The sequence below is a fragment of the Cetorhinus maximus genome, chromosome 15 (genome assembly GCF_964194155.1).
Source record: "Cetorhinus maximus chromosome 15, sCetMax3.hap1.1, whole genome shotgun sequence".
Taxonomy (NCBI): Eukaryota; Metazoa; Chordata; class Chondrichthyes; order Lamniformes; family Cetorhinidae; genus Cetorhinus; species Cetorhinus maximus.
In genome coordinates this window covers 41,882,072-41,905,640 of record NC_135893.1, presented here as the reverse complement: position 1 = coordinate 41,905,640, position 23,569 = coordinate 41,882,072, and the positions used below count along the sequence as shown (strand labels likewise).

Below are 23,569 nucleotides of genomic sequence, written 5' to 3'. Positions count from 1 at the left end.
CATGTCAATGTTTATACCCAAAAAAATGCCCTGATATTAATGCAAATTTCTCAAAGGCTTTTGGGATTTGGCATACACCTGTCTGATTGATCAAAAGTACAGAGGCCAAAAAAAATCTCGTATAAGAGGAGTAGAAAAAAATATGTAACACTAAAATTCAACACATCAACTTTACAGATATCCAGTACTTACAGATAGACTCAGGGCAGGTAAACCGAATTCTGTAATCTTGACAAATCCTGTTTTTTTGCTGTGCATTCACACAAGCAAATCCACTAGAAATGCTGCACCTGTTTAATACAGGTTAAAACAATTATAGGTTAAAACACTTTATAAGCTTTGAAATCAGGTCATAGTATCAAAATAAGATGAGAGGAATCATTACTTACTCAGGGATGTTGTCTCCGGTATTTGATGCTGGAATTCCTGATGTTGTCTCCACTTCACAGGCAGTCGGGTTACTGCAGATCTGATCAAGATATTCTTTTCGGAGATTCACAAGATCTTCATAATCGCCATTGCCTGATGGGTTATCTCGGTCAAACCACTCGGTTTTGAAAGCACCTAGGTAAAGTAATAACAAGAAGTAACACATTTACAGGTGGAATGAAAGGATGTGGCTTAGTCCGTGAAGAGTATAAAGAGATAAATAACAGAGATGAGAATGCGAGAGGAGGACTCTGGGATAGGCAATCAGCAGCACCTAGAGGAGAGAGTTAGAGGACTCTGGGACAAGCAGTCAGCAGCACCTAGAGGAGAGTGCGAGAGGAGGACTCTGGGACAGGCAGTCAGCAGCACCTAGAGGAGAGAGTGAGAGGACTCTGGGACAAGCAGTCAGCAGCACCTAGAGGAGAGAGCAAGAGGACTCTGGGCCAAGCAGTCAGCAGCATCTAGAGGAGAGTGCGAGAGGGGGACTTTGGGACAGGCAATCAGCAGCGCCTAGAGGAGAGAGTGAGAGGAGGATTCTCGGACAGGCAGTCAGCAGCACCTAGAGGAGAGAGTGGGAGGAGGACTCTGGGACAGGCAGTCAGCAGCACCTAGAGGAGAGTGCGAGAGGAGGACTCTGGGACAGGCAATCAGCAGCACCTAGAGGAGAGAACGAGAGGAGGACTCTGGGATAGGCAGTCAGCAGCACCTAGAGGAGAGTGCGAGAGGAGGACTCTGGGACAGGCAGTCAGCAGCACCTAGAGAAGAGTGCAAGAGGAGGACTCTCGGAGAGGCGGTCAGAAGCACCTGGAGGAGAGAGTGAGAAGAGGACTCTGGGACAGGAAGGCAGCAGCACCTAGGGGAGTCAGGAGTTGAAAAGGAGCGCAAGAGGAGCCGGGAGTTGAAAAGGAGCGCGAGAGGTGTGAGGAGTTGAAGAGGAGCGCGAGAGGAGTCGGTAGTTGAAGAGAAGCGCAAGAAGAGCCGGGAGATGAAGAGGAATCAGGAATTGAAAAGGAGTGCGAGAGGAGTCGGGAGTTGAAGAGGAGCACGAGAGGAGCCAGGGGTTGAAGAGAAGCACGAGAGGAGTTGGGAACTGAAGAGGAACGCGAGAGGAGTCGGGAGTTGAAAAGGAGCGCGAGAGGAGCCGGGAGTTGAAGTGAAGCGCGAGAGAAGTCAGGTGTTGAAGAGAAGCTGGGAGAGCAGGGGTGACTGAGGGAGTTCAGTGAGGAGGGAACGAGGTGACCCTTTGAGTACCGTGAGTACGGCCGGGTAAGCATTTACTACTTTTATTGCTGATAGTTTTTAAGGTCTTATTTTGTGGTTCATCGTTTGTAGGGGCTATATTCTGTAACAACGTGGAGCAGGGAAGAAGGGCCCAAGAGTAATTGATATTAAGTATCTTCCAAAAGGTTTGGTTTAATTTAAAGAGATAAGTCATGGCAGGAGAGCTCAAAGCCATGGTGTGCTCCTCCTGCTCTATGTGGGAAGCCGGGCACATTTCCAGTGCCCAGGGCCAGCATGTGTGCGCGAAGTGTCTCCAGCTGCAGCTCCTGGAAGCCCGGGTTTTGGAGCTGGAGCAGCAGCTGGGGACACTGTGGAGCATCCGCAAGGCGGAGAGTATCGTGGATAGCACGTATAGAGAGGTGGTCACACCGCAGGCAAAGAGTCCACAAGCAGGAAGGGAATGAATGGGTGACCACCAGGCAAAGCAAGAGGGCTAGGCAGGCAGTGCAGGAATCTCCTGTGGCTCATCTCCTGCAAAACAGATATATCGCTTTGGATACTGTTGGGGGGAATGGCCTCTCAGGAGAAAGCAGCAACAGCCAAATTCATTGCACTGTGGTTGGCTCTGCTGCACAGGGGAGGAGTAAAATGTGTGGGAATGCAATAGTTTTAGGGGATTCAATTGTAAGGGGAATAGATAGGCGTTTCTGTGGCTGCAAATGAGACTCCAGGATGGTATGTTGCCTCCCTGGTGCTAGGGTACAGGATGTCTCAGAGCGGCTAGAGGACATTCTGAAGGGGGAGGGTGAACAGCCAGTGGTCGTGGTACACATTGGTACAAACAACATAGGTAAAAAAAGGGATTAGGTCCTAAAAGCAAAATATAGGGAGTTATTAGTATTAGTATCCTCCTTTGTGAAGACAGAACCAAAGTATGTATTTAGTTGGCCAGCCATTTCTTTGTTCCCCATTATAAATTCCCCTGTTTCTGACTGTAAGGGACCTACATTTGTCTTCACCAATCTTTTTCTCTTCACATACCTATAGAAACTTTTACAGTCGGTTTTTATGTTCCCCACAAGCTTACTCTCATACTCTATTTTCCCCTTCTTAATCAATCCTTTGGTCCTCCTTTGCTGAATTCTAAATTGCTCCCAATCCTTCCTTTGCTAGCACAGAAAGTAGTTGAGATCAACACATTGTATGTTTTCAAGAAGGAGTTAGATATAGCTCTTGGGGCGAAAGGGATCAAAGGGTGTGGGGAGAAAGTGGGAGCAGGCTATTGAGTTAGATGATCAGCCATGATCATAATGAATGGCAGAGCAGGCTCAAAGGTCCAAATGGCCTACTCCTGCCCCTAGTTTCTGTGTTTCTATGTAAGCATACTGAAGAATAATCTGGTTGAAGTGAAATGAAACAGATGGTTGATACTGTTCAGTAAGTACAGATTGGGACTAGGTGGAATGCTCTTTTCATGGAATGTGGGCATCTCTGTCAAGGCCAGTATTTGCTGCCCATCCCTAATTGCCCTTGAACTGAATAGCTTGCTAGGTCATTTCAGAGGGAGTTAAGAGTCAGCCACATTGCTGTGGGCCTGGAGTCACATGTAGGCCAGACCAGGTAAGAATGACAGATTTCCTTCCCTAAAGGACATTAGAGAACTAGACATGTCTTTTGACAATTGATGATAGTTGCACACTCACGATTATTAAGACTAGCTTATATTCCAGATTTATTAACTGAATTTAAATTCCCCTAGCTGCCTTGGTGGGATTTGAACCCTTGTCCCAAAACATTAGCCTGGCTCTCTGGATTAATAGTCCAGTGACATTACCATGACATCACCATCTCCCCCAACCTGGAATTCTGTTCCAGGTCAACTATTGGAAGCGGGTTTCCTGGAATTTTTTTAGGCACATGTTGAATGATGTGGCAGGTGGGCTGTAGATTCTTACGGAATGGGTGATTGACCATGGACCTCATTCCCATTTATTTAATAACTTTCCAGTAAAGGTCAGTTTCCCGTAGCATTATGGAAAACATTCTCACCAACTTTAGATCAGTAAATAAATGCAGACAAAATCATACCTAATGAGTTTTATTAGAAAATAAAATTCATAAATCAAAGGGTAAATAGAAAAGGTCCAGGAATAGAAATGACTAATATAAAAACAGAAAGTGCTAGCCTGGATATACTCAGCTGGTCAGGCAGCATCTGTGGAGAGAGAAATAGAGTTAGCTTTTCAGGTTGTAATCTTGTAGCAGAACTGGGAAAATTTCAAAATGGTATAGCTTTTAAAGAGCTGAAAAGGGGGAGGGTGCAAAAGAAACAAAATGGATGATCTGTGATTGGAAGACAGGAGAAATCAAACAGCAAAAGAGTTGGTGAGAATAGACAAAGGGAATGGAAATGGGACAACAACAAAAAAGCCATGTCCAGGTGAGGTATGCATGGCAGAATAATAATCAGCTGCTGTCTAAAATCAAAAACCAGAAAATCAAGGTTAAGATCAAAAATGAGACAAATGGGGGAGGGGGGATGGGGGGTGAGCAAGAGATTACGGTCTGAAATTGTTGAACTCAATGTTGAGTGGAAAAAATTGCAAAGTACCTAATCGAATGATGAGGTGCTGTTCCTCAAACTTGTATGGAGCTTCTCTGGAACACTGTGGTAGGCCAAGGACAGAAATGAGAGAATGACAGCAAGTTGGGGAATTAAAAGGGAAAGCAATCCGAAGTTTGGGGACATGGTGGAGGTGTTCCGCAAAGTGATCACCCAATCTGCGTGAGGCCTTCCAGTGTAAAGGAGATTGCATTTTGAGCAGTGAATACAGCATACTAAACTGAAAGAAGTACATGTAAATCACTGCTTCACCTGGAAGGAGTGTTTTGGGCCTTGGATAGTGAGTTAGAGTGGAGGTAAAGGTCAGGTGTTACATTTCCTGTGCTCACATAAAAAGGTGCCGTGGAAAGGGGACGGGAGTGGGGGTGATTGAGGTGTGGACTAGGGTGCTGCAGAGGAAACAGTCCCTTCAGAATGCTGAAAGGGGAAGGGAGGGAAGGATGTGTTTGGTGGTGACATCAGGCTGGAGGTGCTGGAAATGATTGGTGGGATGGAAGGTGGGGACAAGGGGAACCTTCACATGCTTCTTTGAAGGAGGGGATGGGGTGAGAGTAGAAATGTGGGAAATTGGGGGAGGACGCGGTTGAGGGCCTGTCAACCACAGTAGGGAAATCCTCGTTTGAGGAAAAAAGAAGACATCTCAAAAGCACTGTTCTGAAAGGTTGCATCATCAGAACAGGTGCAACGGAAGTAAAGAAACTGGGAGAATTACGGTAAACTTTTTCCCCCATTGACCAATTTCTCTTTTAACTCAACTTAATTCCTCCAAATAAAATATTGGTATCCATATGGCACCTAGCTGTCCTTTTCTGGGATATGTGGAACTGTCCTTGTTGCAGCCCTACTCAGGTTCCCTCCCTCAACTCTTTTCCTGGTACATTGATGACTGTATCAGTGTTGTTTCTTGCTCTTGCCTGAAACTATTTTAAAATTAATTTATGGGATGTGGGCGTCACTGGCTACACCAGCATTTATTGCCCATCCCTAATTGCCCTTGAGAAGGTGGTGTTGAGCTGCCTTCTTGAACTGCTGCAGTCCATGTGGTGTAGGTACACCCACAGTGCTATAAGGGAGGGTTTTGACCCAGCGACAGTGAAGGAACGGCAATATATTTCCAAATCAGGATGGTGAGTGGCTTGTAGAGGAACTTCCAGTTAATGGTGGGAAACTTCATCCAATTTGTTTCCAATTGCTGCCCTTCACTCAACTTCACACAGGATCACAGAATCTTGTTGTGACCTCTACCACCTAGACTAGAAGGACAGGGGCAGCATATGCATGGGAACACCACCACCTACAAGTTCCCCTCCAAGTCACTCATCATCCTGATTTGGAACTATATCGCTGTTCCTTCACTGTCACTGGTACAAAATACCGGAACTCCCTAACAACAATGGATGTACCTACAGCACATGGACTGCAGCAGTTCTAGAAGGCAGATCACCGCCTCCTTCTCAATCCAATTCCTGAAGGCATCACCTTCTCAAGGGATGGGCAATAAATGCTAGCCAAGCCAGCAACATCCACATCCTGTGAAATAATTTTTAAAAACTTGACTCTATGGGCTGGCACCCCTGCCAATGATGGCATAAATTGTACATCTTCTCCGTGGACTGAGTGAACTTGAATGCGACGCTGTTGCCCCATCAGAGGGAACACAGGCCTATCTGGGCCAGAATATAACATTGGCAAATGGGCATCCATGCTGTTAGCTTCATGGTTTCTGCAGTGGAGATCCACCACTCCTCCACCTCAGCCCTGAACGGAATTCCATGCTGATGAATATGTTAATGAACACATGTACTTGTAACTGACACTGCACAAGATATTGGCAGAGATTTTCCAGCCCTGCCATGGCGGGTTCCCCTGTGGCAGATGTGGTGAGCCATTGAAACATCCGTTAACTTCGGCGGGACCAGAGATTCCTGCTTCTGGGTGGGGCTGGAAAATCCTGCCCATTGTTACAAGAGCCACTCTGCACTGAGACCTGCCAATAAGTGAATTAACTTGCAGCAGGTCTTAAAATTAAACATACCGGATGAAGATTTTAAGATTACACCTTAGATATTATAGTCAAAATTATAAAAGCTGGAATGGATCAAAAAAAAACAAATTCTTTGGAGAGATACCTTGGCATTCAAAAGCATAACCTGGTAACAGAAACAAATAGTTCAGTTAGATGCCATTTGAAAATTGTTCAAAATGAATAAAAAGATCTTAAACAGCAAAATATAAATGATAACACTTACTGTTGGTGCAAAGTATGGAAATAATTATGAATGTCTAGAATTAGATATAAAGATACAGTTAAGAAACATTTCAGCACACCTGGCTAATAAAGAATCACTGCGGGGAGTGATGGTTGAACCAACTAAAACATGCATAGCTTTGCAACAATAAATTATGATTTATAGATCTCTTTCAATAGGAACGTTTAGTATATCTGCATTACAATATTTAATAAACTCTCACAGAGGAGAGACCACAAAACAGCTCTATAGATAAGTAATTATTATTCACGACATGTGCAAACTAAGGTTTGACATTCATGCGCCCTATATTTCAACTAAAATATTCACCCAGTAATTAATCCATTAATTAAAATAGCAGATGGAGGACTGTCATTTAAACATATTCATCATTTGTGCACTAATAGAATGCTCAACAGCAATATTTTGCATTTATATAGTAGCTTTAATGTTGAAAACTGTGCAAGATTTGCAATGTGCCCAACATGTCGATGTGATGCATCTAGTGTGTAGGCAAAGAGAGTAAGCATGCTTCCCTCTTTTCATGTCTTGGTTTGCTTCTCGTTTCCATCCCACTCTGCTGGCTAGCAGTAATGCAAAAAAAGAGTTCAATGTGTAAGTCTCTCCCTGTTAATACACAGTCTTTCCATCAGCAATTCCTCAGTTGTGCCTCCTTGTGGCGACACACAGAAACTGGGTTCCTCACAGCCCCAGGCCAAGGCTTCAGAGGAACTAGGAGGAGATTGGCCCCCAGACATGCAGTGTGCAGGTTCACCAGCATATGGACAAGCCCTGACACTCCAGCTATGGGGGAATAGTTTCACTGCCTTGTGGATACCTCAGGAGAGTTGAAGACTAAGAGAGTAAACCCTGACAAAAAATCTGGAGTGGAGCCCAAAGGCGGACTGATGTCTAAATATGTCATCACCCCGGCAGCTCCTACGACCATGCCAGTGCCAAATGTAGTGCTTTGCATTCCTTTGGATTCAGACGGGGAGGTCAAGAGGGGAACCCTGACATTTGGGCAGCCCAGGGTCTCCATAAATATTAACCAGGCTTGCATCATAGAGAGGAAACTCAAGTTTTTCCGCAAAGCATTAACCCAACATGGGAGACAGCAGTTATGAGGGATAAGCTCAACTCAATTGTTGTAGAGAATGCATACTCTGATGGTGGGAGGGACCATCATGTCCCAGTGGTCAGCCACTGGTTCTCAAGGGGGCAGACTCCGATTTAGTAAGGTGCTGACCTGCTATGATCCATCTGTTTCAATGGCTGTTTGGAGCTTGGAGTCTCTGCTTGATAAGTGGATGGAATTCATTGCACCAGGCAAACAAACAAAACAAACAAAAAGAAAGAAGATGCCAACTCCTCAATGATAAAGTCCCCCACAAATGGTTCAGAACATGTTCTCTCCATCCCCCTATCAACTCAAACAGGGTCAGTTAACCTTATGAGCACCTATATTCCAATACTGTGCTCCACTACAGAGGCGAAAGATCAGTTCTATGAGGAATTTGACACTGCTATCAGCAGAATCCCAAAAACAGAATATCTTTACCTACTGGGGGATTTCAACAGGAATGGATTAGGACCATGAGGCGTGGCCGTCCTGCCTTGGGCATCATAGTCCGGGAAAGATAAATGAAGATGGACAGAGACTACTTGAACTTCACTGCTACCATGAGCTTTGTGTAACTAACACCTTCTTTCAGAATGAACCATGCCACAAGGTATCATTGGCACCAGCTGGATCTGATCATCATCAGATGTGGCTCGCTGAACAGCATTCTGAATACATGCTGCAACCACAGCGTGTGTGCCAGAGCTAGGATGCAAGCCTCAAAGTTCTTTTATTTTTAGTAATTTGGTAGTACAGAGCTTGAGTATTGCTGAAAAAGGACATTTTGTTGAAGCTTTCCATCTTGCACTCATCAGGACAATTGCAAGAATATCAATGTCAGGAGGAGCAACAACTTTATACTGTATGAGAAGAGAGTGCTGATTGATTGGCAAGTGGACTGTGATTGGTAGAGGCGTTGCCATGAAGAATGCACCAGTTAATGGTGACTGACAGGTAACTGCTAAGCATTGTTCGAAATTTAAACCACGTAGCTTGACGTTGATTGGTCAAGGCATTGCCCTGAGGAATGAACCAGTGAATGGCTATCACTTATTTTGTTTAGCTGAAACAGGCACAATGTGTGTACATGTTCTTTCTGTCTGCAAAGAACAGGGCCCTGTGTGTAAATATATGTAGCTTCCAGTATATGCAAATACGCCACACTGCGAGCCCGACTGACAATCTTAGATTGGTTGTCAGCGTAATTCTGAGCACATTGAGGATTATTTAGCAAATGTTGTCCAATCGCAGAATCAAGTCTAATGTTGGACACTGTGGCCGGGACAACTGTGGTTGGACACTGCAGCATTGGACATGTTTGGTGACTTAAACGGACAATATGGCACGATCAGTTTCACGATGGCGTGAAACCAGTTTGTGATTGTCCGCAAAGCCCACCGATGGTGGGCTGTGTTCTCAGCCATTGGACATCAGGAACCTCATTGCAATATATCAGCATATCATTATTAGGCCTGACCACCGGAATCATCCTGGCGGGCTGCACTTCGCTTAAGACTTCAAGGTTTGTTTGCGTACCTTGCACTTGCAGTCATCAGCGCCAGGCTTCACAGAGAACACCATATCATTTTTAAGGGGGCTCACAGCAGGTCTCTACCTACCATATCAGCCACATGTGGGTGGCTTTTCAATGGCTGCAGGGCTAGGGTTTGCTTGGCGAAGGGGGAGAAGTGGCCTCAAGCAAGGGAAGAGGCTGCTGGACAAGGACTGTACTAGGGAAGGAGGGTAACCCAGGGTGTGTGGGGGGGCACATGTTGATCTGTGCAAGTGGCCTCAAGATGGTGAGGGCTCCAGAGGAGATGAGGCCAGATGGACATGTGATGGTATGTGTGTGAGAATGGGTGGTGATGTCCCTTGAGCTGACAGTGAGTGAGATGCCAGTGAATCAGTGATGGGCTTGAGTGTGTGAGTTTAGAGTGATGAGATGGTTGCCATACTCTGGATGCACGGATGAGACCATTCATCCTCTATCTGCATTGGATGGCCAAATTCTTTTGTGCAGCATTGAGACTGATCACCACTGCCACTGCCTCCCAAGCCTGGTTGGTCACGCCACTGCCGATCCTGAAGTGAGAGCGAGGATAGAGGACATTACAGCAGGCCTCCATGGCATCCAAAAGGCGTTCCAGTGATGCGTCACTAAACCTGGGGGCAGCAGTCTTTTTGCCTTCCTTAGAAATCTTCCCTGCAGTAGTCATGGGCTGGAAACACTGAGATATTTACACGCGGCTGGACTTTAAATATGGCGCCCGGCTTGATGAAGCGGCGAGGTGATGGCATGGCAGGCGAATGAGCGCCCGCCCGCCATCGAAACACTGTGTTTCCCTGGAATGCACAACTGATGCGGCGGGTTTGGGATGATATGGCGTGAAAACCCATCATAGCAGCCGATGCATAAAACATCATTTTACCCGTCCGCTACCAAATTTAGTGCAAATCTGGAACAATTCTGCCCTGTGTTTTGAGTTTTGCAAGCATGGTCTGGTTGGGTATGGTCTTTTTTCAGCAATACTCAGTTTTGTATGACCAAATGACTATTTGTATACTGGAGACAGAGGTACAATAAAGACCAAATTCGGGATATCAACAACATAGCTTGGGTCACAGGTAAGTTAAGAACAGGTAAGCTATCTATCAATTTTTCCCAAGCATGTATTAAACCCAAGGCTGTGGCAGCTTTCATTTCTAAACGTATCGCTAAAGCAAGGAGGCCTTCCTTGTATCAACATCAGCCATAGTGCCTACCAGATAAAAACCAACAGTTCCTCAACTTGATTGAACAGATGCTCTCTGTCATTCTCACACAGATTGCAGAAGCGAAACTTCAAGGCACCATCTACAGTACTGCACTCTCAACATATCGAGGCTGTTTCGAGGCTAACATCACTGTGACATAACCTGTTATTGAAGCCAAGTGGTCTGCTCTCATTAATTGCAAGAGAGATCCGGGTAAGAGGACTCTAAGTTACAATAAGAGTTGCCCCAAGTAAAGTCCAACAGATTGATAGGCGGTGCGCCAATGACTACTGGTAATAGCTTTACTGGAATATCCAGATGTTCTCTAACACAGGGAATGCTAGGGGCATGCATGATGGAATCCAAAAGGTAACAGGTCAATCAGCAAAAAAATGGCTCCTTTGAAAACAGGGAAACTCTTTCGAGTTATCAACAGTCACAGATTGCATCTCTTTCGAGTACAATCACAGTTCTTGGTTTCCGGGAGTGGGACATGAACCCACAACTCTCTGATTCAAAGGCGAGGGTGCTATGACTTTTGATTGCCTTAATTGCCTGAATAATTGTCGGTGGGTGCGCTTCCAAGTCCCGTGAACGCCCACTGACCGAAATATCACTCAAGTGCACAATGACGTTGGGACGCACGTCTGACATTTTCTCACGAGATTAAATGCTCTTCCGGGTCATGCATGCGCCCTCTACTTGCGCGTAAAATTCTGACCAGGGTTTCTACTTACATAACAGAACTGACAGAAAGCTGTTCAGCCTTTCCCGCATGTGATCCAAGACAAAAGTGCACCAAGTCCTCATCAGAGAGTTGCTCTATGCTGACGATGCCGTACTAACATTCCACACCGAGGGACACCTTCAGGGACAATTGGACAGGCTCTGTCACACCTGCAAAGAGTTTGATGTGACCATCAGCATCAGAAATACAAATGCCTTGATCCAGGATGTTGCCATTGTACTATCAATCAGCATTGACAATTGATGCTTGAGGTTGTTGATAGCTTCAAATATCTAGGCTCCACAATCACCAGCAACCTGTCACTTGATGCTGAAATCAACATGTGCGTTGAAAAAGTTGCAGCTGTTCTGTCTGAGCAGAATAGGAGAGTGTGGAACAACAACAACCTGACTGAGAACACTAAACTGAGCCTACCGGGCCTGCGTCTTCAGCACTTTCCTCTACAGGGCTGAGGCCTGGACAACACTTGCTAGGCAAAGGAAAAGGCTGAACAGCTTCCACCTTCGCTGATATCCTCAGCATCTCTTAGCAGGACAAGGTCACCGACTCAGAGCTCCTGGATTGTGCTAATTTCATCAGCATTCACCCATTGCTGAACCAAAGATGTCTGCGCTGGCTTGACCATGCCTTTTACCTAAAGACCAGTGAACTGACCACTGGTCATGACCACCTGGGTTTCCATATCTTCATTACAGGGACACCTGCAAGCAAGACACGAAAATGGCGGACATTAACACTGATAACTGGGAGACAGTCACTGACGGCTGTGACCTCTGGAGGCTGATTATTTGGAAGGGCATTTGAAAAGGCAAACAGAAATGAAAAGCTCAGAGAAGAGAAGACCACCCAGAGAAAACAGAGGCTAGTGAATCATGCATCTTCTCAGCCCACTGTCTTCCTCTGCAGCAAATACGGCAGAGACTACTATGCCAGATTTGGGTTCCTGAGCCACACCAGGTGATGTTTAACACAGAGTTAGCTACAGCAGCGCAAACCATCGTCTCGGAGATGGAACGCTACCAAGTTAATGTGGAAAGGTGTCCCAAGGTTCATATAGGAGTGCAATCAGAAAAAAGTTGACAACGTGCCAAAAACCGAGATATTAGGCCAAACGACAAAAAGGTTGGTCAAACATATAGGTTTCCAAGAGGTATGTTATAAGAAGGGCCTTAAAGGAGAAATGTTTAGGAAGGAAACTCCAGAGGTAGTCAATATGCTCAGTTTATATATGAATCTCAGTTTAGGTTCTGCCAGGGCTACCCAGCTCCTGCCCTCAATACAGCCTTGGTTCACATATGGACAAAAGAGTAAAACACCAGAGGTGAGGTGTGAGTTACTACTCTTGACATCAAGGCAGCATTTGACAGAATATGACATCAAGGAGTCCTAGCAAAACTGGAGTCAATGGGAATCAGGGGGAGATCTCTCCACTGGAGTCATATCTAGCACAAAGGAAGATGATTGTGATTGTTAGAGAACTATCAGCCCTGTCCAGAGATATTGCTGCAGGAGTTCCTCAGGGTAGTGTCCTCGGCCCAATTATCTTCAGCTGTTTCATCAATGACCTTCCCTCCATCATAAGGTCAGGAGTGGGGATATTCGCAGATGATTGCACAATGTTCAGCACCATTTGTGATTCCTCAGTTACTGAAGCAGACCGTGTCCATATGCAGCAAGACCTGGGGCAGAATTTCTCCCTCGTTGGGCAGGCGCATGCCCGACATGAACAGGAAAAAAATAGTGCAGCCCAATGTCATCGTGCACTTTTACGATATTTCACTTGGCGGGCACATGCGAGAGGCAGCAGCACGCCCACTGTCAATTAAGAGACCCATTAAAGCCCTTAATCAATTAATTAAATAGGATTTTTCGCTGCTCGCCCAACTGTTCAGTTGGTGGGTGGGTGAATAGGCCAAGCGGCCTCTGCATTTTTCAGGAAACCTCATCCACGGGCGGGATAAGGTTTCAACGAGTGATTTTTAAAAAAAATTTAACTAATTTTTAACATGCCCCTGCTCATGTGACAGATTCACATGAGGGGACATGTTTTCCTTATTTTTCAATTGCTTATTTTTAATGTTAAAAACCTTCAGCTCCCTGAGGCAGCTCTGTGCCTTCAGAGAGCTTTCATTGAGTGCACCTACGCGCATGCACTGACTTCCATGCTCACCCTCCTCCCCCCACCACCCAGGCAGTGCTAAGCGTTGCAGCGCGTAATTCACGCTGGCTGGCCGTTAATTGGCCAGCCAACATGAAATCGCGGTTGGGGTCCAATCGCAGGCGGTGGTTGATTTCACGGCTGCTCCTGGGCTCACCCGCCGCACCCACCCAATCAGGTTAAAATCCTGCCCCTGGACAATATTCAAGCTTGGCAAGTAACATTCTGGCAAGTAACATACGTACCACACAAATGTCAGGTAATGATCATCTCCAGCAAGAGCGAATCTAATCTAAGGTGATTGTCACCTTGACAATCAATGGCATTACCGTCACCTCTCAATTCCTCAAAGCCTGTCCACCTACTACAAGGCACAAGTCAGGAGTGTGGTGGAATACTCTCCACTTGCCTGGATGAGTGCAGCTCCAACAAAAGTTATGAAGCTTGACACCATCCAGGACAAAGCAGCCCACTTGATTGGCAACACATCCTCAAACATTCACTCCCTCCAGTGGCAGCATGTGTACCATCTACAAGATGCACTGCATAGCTCACCAAAGCTCCTTTGACAGCACTTTACAAACTCACCACCTAGAAGGACAAGCAGGTGCATGGGAACACCACCACCTGCAAGTTCCCCCTCAAGTTGCACAACATCCTGACTTGGGACTATATCGCCATTCCTTCACAGTCACTGGGTCAAAATCCTGGAACTCCCTTCTCAAGGGCAATTGGGAATGGGTTATAAATGCTGGCCTAGCCAGCAATGTCCACATCCCATGAACGAATTAAAAAATGAATGCACAGCTGCCAATGCTTGAATGAAGGAATGCTGGGTGGGAGTAGTGGTGAGGTATGCTGGACAAAAGGCTAAAGTTGGAGGAATGCAAAGTTCTCAGATGCTATAGTGTTGGAGGCATATACTGAGATAGGGAGGAAATGTGACCATGGAGGGATTTGAGGATCAGGATGAGAATTTTAAAATGGAGGTGTTCAGGGACCACGAGCCAATGGAGGTCAGTGTATAGAGAGGTGATGGGTGAACAGAACTTGATATGGGTTAAGATACTGGATGGGCTAATTTATGTTGGGAATACCAACTTTCACTCTGCACTAATTTATTGCATTTATTTGAAATGGTTTTATGCACGTAATATAAGAACAGATAGTGTTTTAAGTATTTACAAAAGAACACAGCCCATCATAATCACTAAGCAAGATATGTCAGAAGCTCATGTGTCAAAATATATAAAAAGCTTTCAGAAACTACAACAGTAAAATGCTTCTGAAAACCATTCCAGTTCAAAGTAGATGTGTGGAGTGAGGGATAATGCAGTGCCTTCATACTGCAGCTTATTTTGGGCAGAAGATATACTTTACCAGCTACTCATTAATTAAGCCGGATATTGGAGGCAATTGAAACCTATCAGCCATTTGACTAAATCAAGAACATCTCACAAAATGTCTAACCTTACAGAGCAGAGGAACAATCCCGAGTCTGGAGAAAAATTTATTTGCTTTGGCCCCTGGTAGTTTTTAAAAAATGCATTCTCCTTTTTCCTTTAGCCCTCAGTCTAGTCGCACCCTATACCAACTCTGTGCTGGCAAAGAACAGCAGGCCTGGCACAAGAGAATTCTGGGAGGATTTGCCCTTCGACTTGCTTGTTTGACACTAACCTAATCATGAACGGAATCGTGAGAAGGAACCAGTGTCCTTACATTTCATGACACAGGACAAATGAAAGGTATTTTAAGAGATTTAAAAAGAAGAGAATGCTTGTCAGCGAGATTAGTATCGGGATCCTGATAGTCATATGTGCTTAGAAAATAAATTTTGTGAGATGACGGTCATATGATTAATTGCTAATGATTTTTTTTCCAACAAAAAATTAAATATGGAAACTCCTGACTTCTCACCATATTAAAATAAATTTGTTTGTGATAAACAAAGATCAACAAAGGGTTACTAAAAAAATAATAAAAAGAGCAAAGATAAATTATGAAAGAAAACTAGCGCAAAATGTAAAACCTGATAGCAAAAGCTTCTACAAGTATATAAAAGGAAAGAGACTAGCTAAAGTGAATGTTGGTCCCTTGGAGGACGAGACTGGGGAGTTAATAGTGGTGAACACAAAAATGGCAGAGACGCTTAATCAATATTTTGCCTCAGTTTTCGTGGTGGAGGACACTAGTACCACCCCAATAGTAACAGGTAGTGCAGAGGGTATAGAGAAGGAGGAACTTAGAACAATCACCATCACTAGCGAAAAAGTACTGAGCAAGCTATTGGGATTAAAGGGTGACAAGTCCCCAGGACCTAATGGCCTACATCCCAGGGTCTTAAAGGAAGTGGCAGCGGAGATAGTGGATGCATTGTCTATAATATTCCAAAATTCCCTGGATTCTGGAAAGGTTCCAGTGGATTGGAAAAATGTGAATATAATGCCCTTATTCAAAAAGGGGGGAGGCAGAGAGTAGGAAACTATAGACCAGTTAGTTTAATGTCTGTCGTTGGGAAATTGTTGGAATCCATTATTAAGGAAGTAGTAATGGGGCATTTGGAAAGTCAAAATGCAATCCATCAGAGTCAGCATGGTTTTATGAAGAATAAATCATGTTTGACTAATTTGCTTGAGTTCTTTGAAGATGTGACAAGCAAAGTGGATAATGGGGATCCTGTAGATGTAGTATATCTGGATTTCCAGAAGGCCTTTGATAAGGTGCCACACAAGATTAATACACAAGATAAGATCACCCAAAGTTAGGGGTAATATATTAGCTTAGATAGAGGATTGGCTAACCAACAGAAAGCAGAAAGTCAGGATAAAAGGGTCTTTTTCTGGATGGCAAGCTGTAACTAGTGGAGTGCCACAGGGTTCGGTCCTTGGGCCCCAACTATTTAAAATCTATATTAATGACTTGGATTCAGGGATAGAAGGTACTATAGGTAAATTTGCAAATGACACCAAAATAGGTGGGAAAGTAAGTTGCAATGAAGAGATAAGAAATTTATAAATGGATATGGACAGGTTAGGTGAATGGACCAAAATTTGGCAGATGGTGTTTAACATGGATATGTGTGAGGTTATCCATTTTGGTTGGAAGAATAAAAAGGTGACTTATTATTTAAATGGAGAGAAACTTCAGAATGCTTCAGTGCAGAGGGATCTGGGTGTCCTCTTGCATGAATCACTGCAAGCTATTATGCAGGTGCAGCAGGTAATAAGGAAGGCAAATGGAATTTTGGCATTTATTGCTAAAGGAATAGAGTATAAAAATAGGGAAGTATTGTTGCAACTATACAAGGCATTGGTGAGACCGCACCTGGAATACTGTGCACAGTTTTAGTCCCCTTACTTGAGGAAGGATGTAGTTGCATTGGAGGCGGTTCAGAGGAGGTTCACTAGATTGATTCCAGAGATGCGGGGCTTGTCTTAGGAGGAGAGATTGAGCAGTTTAGGACTATACTCGCTGGAGTTTAGAAGGATGAGAGGAGATCCAATTGATCCATGATCGTATTGAATGGCGGGGCAGGATTGAGGGGCTGAGTTGCCCACTCCTGCTCCTAGTTCTTATGTTCTTATATATTGTTCACTAAAAGTTCTTGTGGTGTAGTGGGTAGTATCCCTGCCTCTGAGCAAGAGGCTTTGGGTTCAAATCCTACTCCAAGTCTTGATGGCCAAGGAAGGTGTGTTCATAACCTGGCCAAGCAGGCTGAGTATCAGTTTGTAAATCCTTCCAACACACACCAATGGCAGGTGGTAAGAACAGGAGAGATTCCTGGTCAGCTGTGTGATGGAAAGAAATTGGAGTGTCCACCATCACTATCCAAAGCTCCAGGCTACAACTTGCATGTAAAAGTGTTTGTTGCCACAGCAACATGGAGTCCTGGGGGGCTGGTTAGCTCAGTGGATTAGGTTGGTGCCAATGGCATGAGGATTGATCCCTGTTTTGGCTGTGATAGGTTCGGGACCTACCTCCTTACTGTTGTGTGGTGGGTTGGACCTGCCTCCCGGCAGAGAACTCAAGAAGAGTATTGCTTACTGAGGTTGGTATCTTCTTGAGCAGCGATACTTCTGCCAACGTACCATGAAAGGACAATTTGTTGAGTTTTATCACATGGGTATCTCCAATGTATTTGCTTTAATCTGTTGATCAGAATGAGCTGCTGCACAACAGGTTTCCTAAGGAAACACTTATACAGCTGGCAGGAATTTCAAAGTGCTGCAGTAGCCATTTAAAGGGTTGAAGCAGCCATTCCGCAAGTGGAATTCTGATCCACTTATCAAGGGAAGTGTACTGAAGCTGTCCTCTTCTTGGGAAATGGAGGATCCTTGTTCCTGTCTATTCAAATACATGAATTCCGCCCTTGAAACCATACTGAACGAAGTGAGATGAATGAGGTTTGTCTGCTTTAAGGATACCCTTGCCAGGAGAGAGAGGTCTAAAATGCTGGACAAGATCAGCAATGTTCAGAAGAGGCCTGGATCCAAAGGAGAAAAGTGGTGGTTAACCTCAGGAGATGCCAATGTATGGCCATCTAACAGCTTCCTATGCCATATAGTAACGTGTTTCTCCATAACTGTTTACAAGATTCATGAAAATGGTCCAGGGGTGAGGGACTTCAGTTACATGGATGGATTGGAGAATTTGGGCCTGTTCACCTCAGAGAAAAGAAGGTTGAGAGGAGATTTGGTAGAGGTGTTCAAAATCATGTGGGATCTGGACAGAGTAGATAGAAACTTTTCCCATTCTCAGAAGGGTCAAGAACAAGAGGACACCGATTTATGGTGAATGTCAAAAGAACCAAAGACGACATGAGGAAACACTTGTTTACACAATGAATGGTTAGGATTTGGAATGCACTGCCTGAGAGGAGGGAGATCCAATCAAAGCTTCCAAAAGGGAATTGGATCATTATCTGAAGAGAAAGAAATTGCAGGGCTATGGGGAAGAGGTGAGGGAGTGGGACTATGAATGACTCTTGCAGAGAGGCAGCATCTCACAGCAGGCTAAATGGCCTCTTCCTCTGCTGTAATCATTCTATGGTTCTGTGGTTTTATGTTGCTGTCTTATTTGCTGCCCAATGTCAAGCACTCAGGCACCTAAAGCTCTTGAATGCTTTCCAATGCTTGACAATGCTGCAGTAGGATACAAATTCAAGTTGCAACCTACAAACTGAATCAATTATAACATTCATACCTTGAAAGGGGTTCACAGCAAATTCTTCTAATATTACCTATACAGACAGTTAGCGAAGACACAGAAATTTGTCTCTCTAAATTGAATATTGACTTACTTACCAAAATCATTTGACAATTTTCCTCCAATTCTGGAAAACAAAATTCATTAATACGATCCATTAAAATAAAAACATGTCATAAACAGTGTGAGGATACATGTCCATATTAATGTGATGTGTGGATATTTTACTTTACAAAATATCACACTATAATGGGACTACCTCTGAACACAGGGCCAATAGGCCCATGTATTATTCCACCTGTTCTGTTCCCTTCATTATTTTAAATACCTCAATCAAATCTCCCTGAAGTCGAGAGTGAAAAGCTCTTAGCTCCTCTTGATAACTAATAGGTTTTAAACTGGCTATTGTTCTAGTTGCTCTCCTTTGAACCTTTTCCTGGAACTACATGTTTCACTATGAGAGGACAAAAACTTGACTTGTTATTCTAGATGAAGCCTCACCAAATCCTCAGGTTATACAAGAGCTCTTTGAACAAGGGTTCTTTGTTCTCACTACATTTATCGGCATTTTGACCTAAAAATTTGAATGTGCATTATTCATTTTTAGGTGATAAACAGATGCTGGCTCCTGCTGGTATGGCATGCAGCAAGCACACACTCTGCACCGAAAGTGCACTAGACACTAAAGCATTGCATTGGTTAGAGCTCCTCGTAGTCACTCAGTGTGCCATCTGAAACTGGCATCAGGCCCTTTGTAAACTACATTGTTAACTGACTGCAGCATGCGCTCAATGTGAATACCTCAGTTATTTTTCTCAGACACAGAGCAGTCAAACTATTGATTAAAGGGACTTTTGGAAGCTGCCACCTGGCAGGAATGCCTAATGTTTTACCTTAATGTGGAGCCAGGGAGGTTCAGCAGTCCCGCTTCTGGCTTCTCACTGAAACCATGGACTGCTGCTTAGCCCACTTCCAATTGCTTCCCCCTCCCCAGACCCACCTGAAGACCCTCTGTGACTTGCTAACTGCCTCTGCAGCCCTGATCCTGTTCATGACCTTAATACTTGCATACTGTCCTGGATCGTATCTGGTGTCTAGGCCTAAATTTCATTCATCAGACATGGGCCCATTCTGCTATTGCAACTAAACCTGATTGTAGATTTTTTTCACATCTAACATCACAATTCTTTATGTCATCTGTGACATTGCTGACAAGACCACTGATTTCTTCATCAAGATCATTAATGTTGATAGTGTAGAGTAATAGTCCAAACCTGGAACCCTATAGGACTCTACTAGTGACCAGTCTCCATGCAAAATCCACTATGACTAACGATGACCCTCATGGCTCTCATGATACGATTGGAAAAGATTTTCCTGCCCCTCACCTCAAGCTCCTATGTTGGACCAGAACAAGTTTGCTGCCCTGCTCAAACCAGATGAACTGTGATTTCCTATCCTCGACCATTAACAATGCCCAAAGTCAATATTTTTTTCCAATCTAACATGATGAATACTGGTTCTTAACAAACATTCATGAGATTTACTTGTCAGCTGCTGCCTCAAGCTTAGCTCAGCTAGTGCATTGCTTGAACCAACCTCAGCTTCTTCTCCCAAATGGAATCCACCACCAAGACTGCCTTGATTCATTAAAGCACCAGCATCGACGCTCGCACCAACCACCCCCACAACCCTTCCATCAAAAATCTCACCTGTATTGTTATCACCTCTCCAATGGAATGTCTGATTCTGCCATTCACAAATTACAACTAACCCAGAATACCACAGCTGATATAGAAACCTGTCCCAAGGCCTGTGAAGGAGCATTTTGAAAAAATTACATTCTTCTAGGAAGAAAAGACTAAATGGGGGCTCAGGAATCTCATATTAAATAACATCGTAAGAGACACGCATTAAAATATTGGAAATTTCTAGAAACGTTTAAGAGCCTTGAGTGATTTCTAATATTGGCGGTCATAAAGTAAAATGAGCCCTTCTTATTCACCCATCTAGATCTAGAACTTTATCCACATATATGGAAGGTCCAGGTCAAGTTTTAACTCAAACTTTCTGATACCGTTGAAGTTCACATATCATTAGAAACTATAATTGCACATGTAAAGAAAAGAAACATGTAGAGAAAGACTTGTATTTGGTTAACACCTTTCACAAACTGAGGGCATCAAAATATGTTGCCTAGCCAATTTAGTGCTTTTGAACCAAAGACACTGTTGTGATATAACATTGTAGCAAACTTGCATACAGCAAGTTCCCACAAACAGCAATGAGACAATAACCAGATGGTTGAGGGATAATTATTAACTGGGATAACTTCCTTGCTTTTCTTCAAAATAATGTCATGGGATCTATTCCCATCTACTGGAGAGTCCAGAATCTCCAAAAGACAGCTCCTCCTGCTCCTTCAGTACTCCACTGGGAGTATCAGCCTAAATTGCAAGCTACGGGGTGAGACTTGAGCTCACAACCTTACAGGCAATTATTCTGAGGGCTATAGCTGACACTTGAGGGGATGAACATCAGGAGATTCTTCCAAGACACAGTTTACCAGTACAATAAAGTTTCATCATAAATTTGCGTAGTTCAGGGTTAGCTCCCATACAGGGACAGAGTTCCAGCTCCTTTTTACACAAAGCTCATTAAATGATGGTTTATTCTACAGTTGGATTGAGATTGATGATGGGAATTAACAATGGTGTGTAATACTATTTGCTATTTGTAACAGAGTAACAAACACATTTATAAAGAACTTTTTTACCATTTCCTGACAAATAGTGAAAGTAGGAAATCTTCCTTTCCTGACAGTGCTTGGGAATAGATAATAAAACTGGACAGGATTAATACAAGGTATTCCAAACAATATTATAACTTAGTACTAAAAGTACAGTCCAATCGTTTATTTATTAATAAATGTATACAACAAATCATACCTATCAGATCCTAAAAAACTCTAAACTAGATAGGTATATCTCACCTGTGATTATTTCCTTCAATTCTTCTAAAACATCTTCATATCCCCAACTCACAGGCCTGAAACATTAACTCTGCTATTCTCTCCACAGTTGTTGCCTGATCTGCTGAGTCTTTCCAGCATTGTTTGTTTTTATTTCAGATTTTCAGCATCCCCAGTATTTTGCTTTTGTCATCGTGTCTCTCTCAGTATTTCATTCCAGCTCAAAGTTTACACTTGTAAAATACAAGCTTCCCATTTAAAAGGCTGTATTTTACCCTACTTCACTCATATCCTGGTGATAGTCTGTGCTATATGTCTTGGTCCATGACCTTTGTTTTTCAATTAAAAAGAATATGAAGGAATAGTCAATCAAAGATATTAAAGAACTTACCTGTGGGGAGCCAGCTAGAACAACAATATAGATGATAACACTATTGTTGTGGAAGCAATTATTAGCTTAATGCTTATATATTCATCCACAAGGGATCAATAGTGAAATAGGAGGTGTTCAAAGAGCTATAATTATGTAAATATTTTACCTAAAGTATCATGATTGTTAAAATGATAAATAGGAAGGTTTAACAGACCAATGTTACAATCTAATATGAGCAGCATTTTTTCCTAGTTATTATATTCTGAAAATTATACTAAGGATATGGCACAATGATCAAGCACATCAAACATTTTGATACAACATTATTTCACTTTACAAAAGAGTTCAGTTTTAAGTATAGGTGTACTGGTCGTTAATCACTAAATAGTCACCTCTAATGTCTATAGAACAGCATTCTACACACCATACATAGGCACACACTGTCAGAGCTCCTTGTAAACTCCAGGAGATTCAAAATGCTTTCCTTAAATTTAAAAAAAATATTTTTTTTAAATCACAATTTTGTAAATTGTGATTCTAGACGTCCTTTAGCAAAGCTGCAGCCATGTGAAAATACCTCCGTGAAGAGCATTAGGCCAACAGAAATTAGCAAATTCATATCTTATGAACTTTGCCAAGTCAAAGCAAACAGATTGAACTGTTTGAAAATTCATGAAATAGCTTTACAACTCTGATAAAAATAAAGAGTAACATTTAACATGCAACACAAAGGCATTACACCGTTAACATTATGGTAAGAAATAACTAAAGTGTGCAACAAACCAATTCGGCCGTGGCTCAGTTGTAGCATTCTCACTCTGGGTCAGAAGATTGTAGTTTCAAATTCCACTCCACTGACTTAAGTGCATATCTGTGTTGCCAGTTCAGTGTAATAGTAAGGAAATGATGAACTATTGGAGGTACTGTCTTTTAATTGGAATGTTAAACCGCGGTCCTGGGTGCATTTAATGCCCCTGGCCCCACCCCTGCCGGGAGCCAACACAGCCTAAGTTTTACTTTAGCCTTGACGCAAAAGCAACTTGCTCTCGTGCCAATTTTCCCATCTTGTTCCTCTTGCATAATATAGATTAGCCATGTAATCTATGAACTAGTGACAACTGATAATCAATCCTTAAATACACAAAGATGGTTTCAAAAGCTTTACTTTTGTTTTCAGATTCCTTTTTTATATTTTGCATTTGTGTTTCTTCCTACTGTTAATTAACCTTTATTTCTTCGCATTGCAATGCTTAATCAGTTTATTTTTTAACACAACAGTCTTGTTGACATTAGCAGCACATTAACCGGGAACACGTTGGTGATATTAGTAATTTCTTTGGCACCCTCAAAACTGCGATAGGGACAACACATGAAGCAGCAGCTTTATATCCGGGATGGCTTAAGAATTAAACTGGGCCCTGTATGTCTTGCCTGGTATATTTGACATTGGACCCCAATAAAGCTCAGGATAAACTTTCTGCTTTCATACGGCAGGATGGAACCTAACCCAGTGGTAGTATGTATTGGAAAAACATACAAATGCAGCTCAGGAATACATTGCTTTTTAGCTACTGCTTATGCCTGTACCCTAAAGAGCTGACTTTATGCTATGAAGCAACATTAGCTTTTCTGCAATGCTTTACACACAACATATTAAATTTCTGCTCATTATCTTAATATTGTAATTCTATTAAGGGATAGAAATGCCTGCAGTG

At 43.2% G+C, this 23,569-nt stretch overlaps 1 protein-coding gene across 2 annotated transcripts in view; it reads right to left on the bottom strand.

The window, feature by feature from the left end:
• LOC144690619 (mucin-5AC) overlaps positions 1 to 22,829 on the bottom strand; it is a 57,472-nt gene extending 34,643 nt beyond the window's left edge. Inside the window, exons 1-6 of one of the 2 annotated variants that reach the window (XM_078558299.1) lie at positions 22,638 to 22,829; positions 18,609 to 18,637; positions 6,523 to 6,556; positions 6,403 to 6,423; positions 390 to 564; positions 193 to 290 (exon numbers count right to left, since the gene is read on the bottom strand). In XM_078558299.1, coding sequence (XP_078414425.1) covers positions 193 to 290; positions 390 to 564; positions 6,403 to 6,423; positions 6,523 to 6,556; positions 18,609 to 18,637; positions 22,638 to 22,665 — 385 coding nt within the window. In that variant the 5' untranslated portion in view covers positions 22,666 to 22,829. Of the gene's footprint in view, positions 1 to 192; positions 291 to 389; positions 565 to 6,402; positions 6,424 to 6,522; positions 6,557 to 18,608; positions 19,272 to 22,637 lie in introns of those variants that run through there. The other variant, XM_078558300.1, reaches the window with a different exon arrangement.
• Positions 22,830 to 23,569: the final 740 nt, after the last annotated feature.